Source organism: Paramisgurnus dabryanus, chromosome 8 (genome assembly GCF_030506205.2).
Source record: "Paramisgurnus dabryanus chromosome 8, PD_genome_1.1, whole genome shotgun sequence".
Taxonomy (NCBI): domain Eukaryota; kingdom Metazoa; phylum Chordata; class Actinopteri; order Cypriniformes; family Cobitidae; genus Paramisgurnus; species Paramisgurnus dabryanus.
Genome location: NC_133344.1, coordinates 30,941,955 through 30,953,488, shown reverse-complemented (window position 1 = coordinate 30,953,488; position 11,534 = coordinate 30,941,955). Strand labels below are relative to the sequence as shown.

The window sequence follows — 11,534 nt, the reverse complement described above, 5'->3', positions numbered from 1 at the left end:
TTGCTGAGTGTGTGTGTACACTTGATGCCGTGCAGTGCAGTGCTGTGTATCTGTTGTCAGGAGCCATTACAGAGAGTCAGCCGTGAGAGAAGATGCCGTGCGGTGGGTGAAGTGCTTTTAAATTATATGCTGTGCAGCGATACAGTGTGGAGACGGGTGTGGCGTCAAGAGCCCCTGTTGTGGAGACCGTGAAGACGGTGGTGGATGGTACAGAAGATCCAGACCTTTGCGTGAGTAGAAATTCAGAGTGCTAATGTATATGTGAGGAGAAACATATACATTAGCAGAGGTGCGCCCCTGTCCAGATCTCTGGAGCTACACGTACGGAGAGGAGAGGGCAGCGTACGGCTCAACGGTGACAGTATTGGATCCCCCGGTTGTAACCGAGGCTCTGGAGGTAAAGACCCAGAGGGAACATCTTACCACGGGAGGTCTGTGAGTAAATCTATCCACTGTGCACACATTCGGCCACCAAAAGCCACATATAGACAATAGCCTTCTAAAGAAGGAGACCACGAGTCAGTTACCAGTTACCTGAGAAATACCTACCGTATCCACTGCTACCAGCCACCTGTAAAAGAGAAAAGCCACAGTGAGTTGTGAAAGTGTTGATTCTGTGTTTCAGCCACGAGCCTTCTAAAGAAGGAGATCACGAGTCAGTTACCAGTTACCTGAGAAATACTTACCATGTCCACTGCTACCAGCCATCTGTAAGAGAAGAAAAGTTATAGTTAACAGTGCAAGTGCGGATCTTGTGTTGCAGTACGTACCCTGGGAAGAAGGAGGCCACGAGACAGTAACCGGAGAACTACTTGCCGCACTCACTGCTACCAGCCATCTGTAAGAGAGGAAAAGTCATAGTTAACAGTGCATGTGTGATCTTGTGTTACAGTACGGACTCAGTGAATAAGGAGACGACGAGTCAGTTATCCGAGGAGTACCTACTACAGTCTTTCCCCTCTTAAACTCTGCCTCCAGGAGAAGCGGAGGGCGCCACGGGTTCAAGAAGGACAGTCCAGAGTCCCGTCCCCTCTGCCTGGAGGCTAGAAGAAACCCCTGTTTTTAATTCCCCTTCCCTTTCCCTGAATACTATTTTAAATAATTTAATAAAGTCCATTTTAATTTTACTTGTACCTTGTGTGTCTGGTCATTGGGGTGGCTTTGGGAACCTCCTCGAGGTGGAAACTAGGAAGGGGCGTGACTCAATAGCATCTGGGTCCGCTCCGACCTGTGACATATGTATAGACTGAGCATGCTCACAAGTAGAGGTGGATGGTTCATCACAAAAACTCCCACGTAAAGCATCCAACTTTCCCTGAAAGTGGTGCAAAAAGAACTACAAGTTAATTTAGATTAAAGAGACATTATACACTGTAAAACAAAGATAAAAAGCACTCAATAAATTAAAAACTAACATAAAAAAATTTGTTTTAAGGTGAGATTTAAAAATACCAAAAGATTTTGCTTGCCTAATCTCAATCTGCAGAGAATTCAAAAGTTTTGGAGCTAATGAGGAAAAAGCCCTGTCTCCCATTAGTTTTAAACGAGTTGAAGGAACAGTTAAAAGACCAGTTTCTGAGGAATGAAGATCACGTTTTGGAGTGTATGGAATTTAAAGCTCTGTCAAGTATTGAGGCGCCAAACCATGCAATGCCTTGTAAGTAAGCATCAAAATCTTGAAGTCCACCCTAAACCTAATGGGTCGCCAGTGCAAAGACTCTAAAACAGGAGTAATCTTCTCGTATATTAGTTCTAGTAAGGATTCTCGATGCCAAATTTTGCAAAACCTGCATTCTGCTTTTGACACTCCAGCTAACAAGACATTACAGTAATCAATATGAGAAAACACAAAGGTGTTTATTAATTTCTCAGCAGTATAAAAAGACAGCATAGGATGCAATTTGGCAGTATTTCTAAGATGAAAGAATTCACTTTTAACAGTATTCAGAACATGAGGCTCAAACGTTAGATTGGCGACAAAAATCACTCCTAGATTCAAACAACTTAGTTTGAAACTCCACATTTGAACCATCAAGAGTTAGAGTACCTGGCTCTACTTTGCGTAGTTGGTGGGTTGAATCGACAAGCATAATCTCAGTCTTTTCACTGTTAAGACAAAGAAAATTTTCAGTCATCCATTCTTTTATTTTAGAAAACACTCAGAAAAAAAATTGACTGGCACAATTTCATCAGAATCAGAATCAGAATCACTTTATTCGCCAAATGTATCAGCAGATACACAGGAATTTGATATGGCTATCAGTAACACACAACTCAACATACAACATATATACCAAAACATGCCACAAAGACAGAGACAATCAATTAAATATAAAATCATTCATAAGGTCTAAAAAGAATGTAGATCTGTGTATCATCTGCATAGAAGTGAAATTTTAGACCAAGTGATCTCAAAATTGACCTCTGGAGGACACCAGACTGCACAACATTAATCTCAGATCTAAATCCACCCATGGCAACAAACTGCTTTCGATCAAAAAGTTCAGACTTAAACCAATTAAGAACGGTGTTTGAAACACCAAAAACTGTTTCAAGACGAGTAATTTAAATTGAGTGATCAACAGTGTCAAAGGCGGCACTGAGATCAAGTACGATCAAAACTGAAAGACAGCCAGAATCTAAGGAGATTAACAAGTCATTGGTGACCCTAACCAGAGCTGTTTCTGTACTATGTGATTTTCGAAAACCTGATTTCAAAGGCTCAAAGAGATTGTTCTCAGTTAACTGTGACCAACGGCACAGAGTGATGGTAGCATCTTCTCTTTAAGTATTTCACAGTACATCGGTGTATTCATGATGCCGTCCATAAAATTAAACTCTCCGACACCTGCAGCACTCATGCAAGCCCACAGAAGAGCACTGCCACCATCCTGCTTTACTTTTGGTACCATGCATTTTTCATTGTACTCCTCACCCTTGCACACCATACAGTTTGAAACCCATCAGAGCCATAAAGATTAATCTTTGTCTCATTACTCCAAAGTATAGAGAGTTTGAGACCCAATAGTCTTTACCTTTCTTAATATGAGCTCTAACAAAAGGCTTTTTCTGCATTGGCTTTATTCAAACTTATTAGCAATGCTTAACTAATTATCTTGAAACCTTGACCATTTTGTGCAAAGAAATTCTTTTATTTCTCATGTCTTGAGACATTTCTTTACCATGTGGTGCTATTCTGTCACCATTACATGGGAGTGGACTTTCTCTCTTATATACCACCCTCAATTGCCAGTTATCCTGTGGCCACCTGTGTGATGATTAATTATATTCATTATTTCCTAGTGAATTCCTGTTAATTACACTTTATTTAATTTTTTTGCTAACATATTCATCAGGGTGTACTCATTTTTGCATCACCCCATTTGATTTAAATTAGTTGGTTTTTTTGTGTCCTAAAGATGGTCAGTGACTTTTACTCTTTTGTTAATAAAAATAAATCTTTAATAAAACTGTTTTGTAAAAAAGAAAGCAAATTGGTCTCATATTTACTAATGGAGAAAAATCTTAATTTTCAAAGGGGGTGTACTCGTTTATGCAGTGCACTGTATATGCTTTTGCTTTGGTACCTTTTTCTAGACTCAAGATCAGGATTTGTGTTGTCTACAGCTACACTTTTGCCTTCTTTAAGAGCGCGCTCGCAAGCTGACACGCACTGCTGCCAGGAACCGAGTGTGTCCTATGGATAACAGGCAGACATTTATGTATGTGACCTATAAATCTATATACAAATTACAACATATATATACAACTAAACACTCACCCTGTTCACATAAGCATAGCCCTTTGGAATGACATGTGTTTGGAAGAATGTCGACTTGCCCACTGCAAAATGGGAAAAGGGGGGTGACATCATTAAAACTTTATTTTGGAAGGAAGTCAAACACAGACTTTGAGACATCGCAAAAACACTCACATCCAGGGAATCCCACTGCAACAATGACTTCCTTTTTGGTAGATGTGAGGGAGGCTTCAGGTGGATCGTGAAGACGAATATTAGAGTCCATTTTTCTCTGGAAATAGGATATAAACAAAAGAACATGAATTACTAAGATAGTAGACACATTAAAAAAAGTAATAAACTGTATCAATATGCAAGTAAGTGTATTAGTTTACAGGGTCAAAGGTTGGCATGTTGAATGGAGCAGGTTTCCAGCCCAAGAAAAATTCCTCTGGGGTGTGAAACTGAAGACCAATATTGAGTGCAAACTAAAAGCATAAACAAAAAATACTATTAAAATCAATGGAAAAACAGTATGCTATTTTTTTTATAAAATTTTAACATTGGTTATTGAACCTTGTGAAATCATTGCACTAACAATGCAGGGATTGACTCCAAGGGAACACAAATAAAAATGAGAGTATAGTTCCCCCTTGTGGCCAAGTCCTGATATTAAAATAGTAAATATACTACTGAGGTCAGTCACTTTTAAAACTAGCATTCATTCAAAATTAATGCAATTTGTAATAAAAAACCTTAGGGAGTTGATTTGATTACCAGTCTATCACTGCAGGAAAAGTATTTCTTCTTTTTTCCCGGGACCCAGTTTGCAGGGAGAGCTGCTGCATCTGGGATAATAATATTTGTAGGCATTTCTGTACAGCATTGTGTTAGAATCACGACGGTCATGGATCTGATTTCCAGGAACACACATACTTTAAAAATAAGAAGTGTATGCTATATAGATCAAAATGCAAAAAAGTAAATATAAACACATGAGCCTGGATGATGTACCTTTTTTTTGGGATTGAGTAAAGTAATCCTGGATGTTTTTCCTGGGACCTGACCTCCGGGTCTCCATCATTTCAGCAGTATCTATGCTCAAATCTACTGCTCTCCCCTTGTCCTTGTGGAAAAACAGGCTTGCATTTATATATACTTCTCATAAGCACTAAAAAATGAATTGTTATTGTCAGGTGTAAGATCCTGATTATTTAGCTGTGTAACAAGGACTTCTTGTTTTGCATTGTTGGGCACAAGTTTGACTGTGAATAAAAATAAATGCTTAAGTCTATATAAGCATACAAAAGCATGAGATGTACCACATTATGCACTTGTCTGGTGTACTATGATAGGTGTAGTGTGATCTTGCTGTACGACCTCACCCTGATGCCTTGAGCACTTTTTGTCTGTAATTTTAAACTCAGGACCTCATAAGCGCTCGACCATCACCCAACTCCACCCGATCTGCAGAGACGTCATTTATTAGAGAGCACTGCATCTCCATTCACAGGTGATTACAGCTGAATTGCAAGATATCATAACAATGTTAAATACATTGCAACTTAACTATAAGAAGTCGATGTTAAGTAGGCTGAAATTTGTGAGTACTCTGTGTGAATTAAGTAACGTTTAACGTTACAGTTAAACGTTTTTTCTGTGTTTCCACAGGGACACGGTTGTTTTTAATAAATTCAACAGACTAAAAGAACAAAATCACTTACCGATCGTCTGAAAACTTACATTATTTTAACTTTCTCCCTCTCTGCGTTTGTTTGGGTTTCTCGGGTCCGACACGAACGTGATTCCGATGTAGAACAAAGAGCCTGTTGTTTAGTTCCGACGTCAGATCATCCATAATAGAAACACATGTTGGTATGGTATTTTTCTATAAAAACCTTTTTGACGATTTAAACTAAACTAAATTATCGTAACTAAAACTGGACTGCCTCAGTTTTTAAGATCCCGGAAATAAAACACGACAACGCAGTTAACTTAGTTTTGACATGTTTGTTTTTCTGTTTCGGTTTAGATAACTGAAAAAATCTGTTTAAAAACAGTAAAAATACCATGGAATAACCATACCGTAGTATTTTCGTCAGCACACTATTTTGTCTTTACAGTGTTTAAAGATGACAAACCATGTGTTAACATAATATAGATATCCTAATGTGACTTGAAAAAGATGTTTTATTGACTTCATATAAATGCTATTATTGTTATTATTATTATTATGTAGCCACAATTGTTCAGTTTAAATCCTAAAATGTGTTTGTCTCAATGCTAATTAGTTCTCTTTTGTTTGTTTTGGAATGAGGGTGTATTTTTGGGTGTGCAGCTTGTGGGTGTGGCATAATACAAATTTTCCCACACTTTAACTCGTTGTTAGACAGAGTGCTGACTTTTCTTAACATAGATAACAAAGGTGGGTCTGTTTAAGTAAGCATGGTAAAGACAAGTAAAATAAATGCTGAAGAATTAAAGAATTATAGCCTAACATAATTTTTATTTGTTCATGAATATTTAGACTTGTTACTGAGACTGGATTCAGTTTTTTATACTGCACATTTAAGTAGAATATAATTAACAATTTATTTATTCTATATTAAAAATATTTTCTGTTTTTGTGTAGAAAACTCAGCCCAGGCCATTGCAAAAACTCATCATGTCGCGTGAAGATGACTACTGCTCCATCATGACTGGTCTAAGTGAGCTTGACCTTCAAGGAAAAGCAGTCCCTAGTGATCTTGTGCTGATCGGTTCTGATGCCTTTCCACTTGCCATGAATCCAAGAGGTCAAGTTCTGATGGCTGCATCTCGTTACGGTCAAGGACGTGTGGTGGTGTTGGGACACGAAGACTACTTGACCCGTTTCCCTGGCCTGATAGAGAATGCCTTGATGTGGCTCATGCCATGTACCGGTGATGCCAGCATTGTAGGGATTCAGAAGAATTTAGGTCCAGTAGCTAACAACTTCAGCAATTCGCCTATCAGCACAGAGCTTGGAGATTTTCGGGAGGGATTGGCTGTATATATCACAGATGCTTACAGCGTTGATGCTTGTGCAAAGGATTTGATTGCTTTTGTCAAAGCTGGGGGTGGTTTGATTATTGCAGGCCAAGCATGGAGCTGGGCTAAGGCTAATCCAAAGGAGGATGTTTTTCTGAACTTCCCTGGAAACAAGGTGTGCAGCGTCGCAGGAATTTACTTTTCGGAACACCAGGGAGAACTTGGCGTGATTCCTGTTCCTTCTAAAATACCTTCTAGTTGGCTTGCTGTATCGTAAGTTCAGCAGACATTTTAGCTTTGACATACTTATTTTAGTAAACACATTTGTCAAACTATTTCTCATAACTATTTTATTGTTTATTTTTCAGAATCGTCAAGGATTTTAAGAATGATCTAGAATTCCTGCTGAAAGGTGTGCCTCAGTTTGATATCCAAGGTGGGGCTGTGGCTTCTGAGCTGATGGTGCATGGATTATTAGCATTTCCTATTGCAGTCGCCCCACCTGGAAAAGTATTCATTGCTGGCGCCTACTATGGACAAGGACGGGTAATTGTGTTAACCCACGAAGGCTACCTGGGCCGTGAATCTCTGTCCACTTTCCTGATTAATGCAATCAACTGGCTGGATGAGGGGCGTAAAGGCGTTATTGGGATCATTCCCAGACTCGCAGGAGCCCAAAAGATCCTGAGCCAATCCGGTCTGAACTGCCAGTTAACTAACTTCAAAAAAGATCTCAGTGTCCACGTCTGCACTTCCTACAGTGATGCAGAGTGTGAAAAGATCCAAGAATTTGTGGCAGAAGGTAGTGGTCTTCTGATTGGAGGTCATGCCTGGCATTGGGCCTATAGCAACCATGGCCGCAATGTGATGACTGAATACCCAGGAAATCGCATTCTTAACAAGATGGGACTAAGTATTTTGACCAGCACTGTTAATGGAGGATTATACAAAGCCCCAGATATCAAGGAGGGCGTTAAAGATTTGTATCACTTTCGTAAAGTACTTAGACAGTTCGGGAAGCATGTAACCAAGGGGCAAAAACTTACTCCTCAATTAGAGGGTTGCCTGAAACAACTTGGCAATGATTGTACCAGATTCCTTGGTATGCGTACACATGACTGTGCTTCTTATAATTCAATGGTAACTCATTTTACCGACATGGTGAAGGAGATCGGTGTTCCACAGGTGTGTAGTACGTGCCCCATTAAAACTCCCAAAGACTACCTGATGCTTCATATTGGGTCTGAACTTTACAAAGTCTTGCCTGACCCTAATGCCCTCCTGCCATACATCATTAAGGATATACCTGACCTGCCCACTGTGACTGATGCAAGAGTTCGCCTCAGTGCCGACACTGGTGGTATTGAAGTTTTCTTTTTTTAAATTTGTAAGTAGATGAGAATTGACTTGTTACACACAAGATTTGTTATCGCGTATTTAACAGCACATCACTTGTTGTTTCAGGCGCTGAAGCATGGATAAGCACAGGCTTGTATCTTTCTTTTGGTATGAGGACACAGATGGTAATACCTCCAGAGCTCATTGGGAAAAACTGGAAGGTGATCGAATTTATACCCTCAAGTACATTATTTTGATGTGTCCAGTCTAATACCATATATTGCCCATTTTTTGTTAACTTGTATTAGACACTTACTGAGATTATGACAGCATGTTTCCAACTGTCTGTAGGTCCAGATCGGTTGCCAGACAGATAACATTGGGACTTCAGATGTTTTGAGACGAGCTCCTGTGGTCTATGAGTGATTCTCCTTGGACCAAGAAACGGTCCAGATCAGTAATCTATGGGGAGGGCTCATCTACCTAGTTGCACCTCCTAAAACCAAAGTAGATGGGGTGGAAATTGTGGTGCAGACTGCAGTAAAGGCTCCATACTTCAAGTCTGGTAAGAATGTTCAATGAAAAATAACAATGAACATAACAGTGAGATTTTAAACTTAAGATTCATATTCAGAAGATGTATATCAGTGAAATATGTTTCAAAACTATGTAAAATAGTGTAGTAATGTTTGGAATGCTGACTGGCTTGGTCCCTTCAGGAGAGACCAGTGTAGCTGACTGGGTCGGTGGGATCCGTCAGGCCCCGGCCCCCTGGGCGGAGCTTGAGTTTGAGAATCTCATCATCACATTACATTCAGATGTGATACGGAATCTGGATCATCCTGATGAGGTGGCAAAACATTGGGATGCAATAATGAGAGGCATAGCTGATCTGGCGGCAATACCTCATAAGTTCCCCCGCAAGGAGCGATTCGTTGCAGATGTTCAGATCTCTGCCGGTATGAGCGGCTATTAAATATTCACCCAAAAAGAGCATGACATGGTTTAGTTACTCCCACATGATTCCAATCCCAATTTGACTTCTTTATTAAAAAAACAATTGATTAAATATCTGGTCAGTTGACTTCAATTAATGGCAGTATAAATGACTCCATTTAAAGCCTAATATTGACGATGAAACTATTGACAACAGTTAACTTGTTAATGCCAACGTTGTAAAATGTCAATGCAAGATGAATTAATAAAGTGTCATTACAGCCACCATGATTTTATTGAAAAATTGTAGTTTTAATTAATACTATCACTGTAGCCTACTTGGAAATGAACAGCAAGCCACACCCACTTACATTTTGCTTACATTCTTGGGTGTGTGACTCAATAATTTATTGTCATTGTATTGAATCTATTGCATCATTGTATTGAGTCTAAACGGAAAAACATTAAATAATCTTCTTCTGTATTCTGATGAAGACATAGTGTGAAAAGTTTTGAGTAAAATGCATTTATAATATTCTATCATCACAACACCCACTCCTAGCTTTTTATCCTCAGGCTTTATGCATGCTGGATATCCCATCATGATTCAGTCTGGCACTGCCCCAGAACTGATAAATCCAGAAGGTGCCCGTAAAAGTGGTATGTGGGGACTTATACATGAGCTTGGTCATAACCAGCAGCGTGGAGTTTGGGAGTTTCCTCCACACACAACTGAGTGCACCTGCAACCTGTGGTCAGTGTATGTGCATGAGGAGGTGCTTGGTGTCAATAGGGCCACTGCTCACCCAAACATGACTCTAGATAATCGCCAGGCTCGCGCCAGAGATTATGTCAAAGGTGGCAGGGATTTGAAAAAATGGACCATGTGGATAGCACTGGAGACGTATATGCAGGTAGGAACAGACTGCACAATGTTAGTTTTAACCAGTTACACAACTCATATTATATCATGGAAGAAAATAATTGAAAATAAGAAAATAAAACAAATAATAATTTAATTTGATCATCACTGTATTCATAATCGTAACACTTCATATTTTTTTCAGCTTCAAGACAAATTTGGCTGGGATGCTTTCAAGAAGGTTTTTGCTGCCTATCATGACATGACTGAAGTGCCCAATAACAATGCAGTCAAGATGAATCTGTACGCTGAGACCTTCTCCAAGGTGGTGAACATGAATCTGTCGTCCTTCTTCAAAGCCTGGGGTTGGCCGATCGAGCCCAGCACTGAACAGAAGATCTCTCATCTCCCCGAGTGGAGCGATCATCCAATGAAGTATGCATAAGACACCTGAGAGAGCTTTAATAATTACAGTGTGAAATCTGATTAAAATAAGATATAAGAGTAGATAATGGTTAATAGAGCTGCAAGGATGACAAAATTTTCATATGCCCAAATCCAAAGACAAGTAAGCTCTTCCAGGTCTCTTGTCCCAACGTCAGTGTGTTTTTGGTTAAACGCCTTAAATAAGATCTGTGGTTAACAAAAGCTTAAGATATATTTACATTATTTAATTTTTTGACATAAAACACGTAATACCCCAGTTTATAAAGTTACTTGTTTTCAAAAGGGCAGTTGCTTTTTCGCTACATTCAATTCAATTTCAATTCAATTTTATTTATATAGCGCTTTTCACAATTGTTAATTGTTGCAAAGCAGCTTTACATGAGTAGATATATAAGAATACACAATTCTCATAAATTGTAAATAGCACAATTTCCAAACTTAAATTTATCTATTATCCAAACTAGTTGTGTTTCATTGTTAAAATTATCTTGATGTTCAAAACGTGTAAATATCATAAACTTTTGTTGAGCACATGCAGAGCTTAGTTTTGTGATAATCCAAATCCGTATGGAAAAATCTAACTGACTTTTTGGGAAAGGAACCCATGTGAAGCTAACTTTTTGTATTGGCTTACAAACATATGTCATCCATGCAGCTCTCTATGTTTTTTTTTTTTTTTTTTAATACTGTACTGTAGTTTGTCTTTGTGAGCTTGGTGGTTTTTTGTTTTGTTTATAAAACTTAAGATAAGGGTTGGGTTGAAAGTGCCAGTTTACATTGGTCTCCCCATAGAGAGGCAGCACAAGGCGGTCTATATATATATCTATATATATATATATATATATATATATATATATATTGCTGTTACTTGAAATAACGAACCCAGAGTTACAGCTTTTATCTGGATGAACACTCCAAAGTCCCGACCAGATTAACTGATTGCATGGTGACTGGCGCAAGGTGCAGATGAGCAATCTGCGTAGCAACTGAAGATGCGCAACCTCTCATAAACTTTTGAAAGAACAAAGAAGCACCTTGACTTGCATTTATCGGCAGCTTAAACATTTACATCAATTTTTTTCTGTGGGCAGGATTATGTTATATTTTTATGCAGGCCGCAGGGAGGGAGGGACGCAAAAATGGCGGGCCGGGAGTTTGACCACTGGTTTACAGGGTGGAAAACTGAAGAGCAATATTGAGGGC

At 39.1% G+C, this 11,534-nt stretch overlaps 1 protein-coding gene and 1 pseudogene across 1 annotated transcript; one reads left to right on the top strand and one right to left on the bottom strand.

Annotated features, from left to right (window-relative positions):
• Window positions 1–4: 4 nt before the first annotated feature.
• Window positions 5–4,025, bottom strand: LOC135770269 (bifunctional polynucleotide phosphatase/kinase). The gene is made up of 7 exons (XM_065279996.2): window positions 3,935–4,025; window positions 3,782–3,843; window positions 3,588–3,697; window positions 2,048–2,106; window positions 1,135–1,315; window positions 942–1,043; window positions 5–838 (listed from the first exon to the last, which is right to left on the bottom strand). Exons 1-5 carry the CDS (start codon window positions 4,023–4,025, stop codon window positions 1,281–1,283), a joined length of 357 nt encoding a protein of 118 aa, XP_065136068.2. The 3' UTR covers window positions 5–838; window positions 942–1,043; window positions 1,135–1,280.
• A 1,532-nt stretch (window positions 4,026–5,557) lies between these two features.
• On the top strand, window positions 5,558–10,605 carry LOC135771339 (TRPM8 channel-associated factor homolog; annotated as a pseudogene).
• The last annotated feature ends 929 nt before the right edge of the window (window positions 10,606–11,534 follow it).

What these genes read in the sequence shown, in the direction of transcription:
- LOC135770269 (XM_065279996.2), bottom strand. Translation starts at nt 4,025, where the DNA reads ATGGACTCTAATATTCGTCTTCACGATCCACCTGAAGCCTCCCTCACA. An exon ending in GATCTTGAGTCTAGAAAAAG is followed by an intron (nt 2,107 to 3,587) that starts GTACCAAAGCAA and finishes TTGTCTTAACAG; the next exon opens with TGAAAAGACTGAGATTATGC. An exon ending in ACTACGCAAAGTAGAGCCAG is followed by an intron (nt 1,316 to 2,047) that starts GTACTCTAACTC and finishes CACCACTTTCAG; the next exon opens with GGAAAGTTGGATGCTTTACG.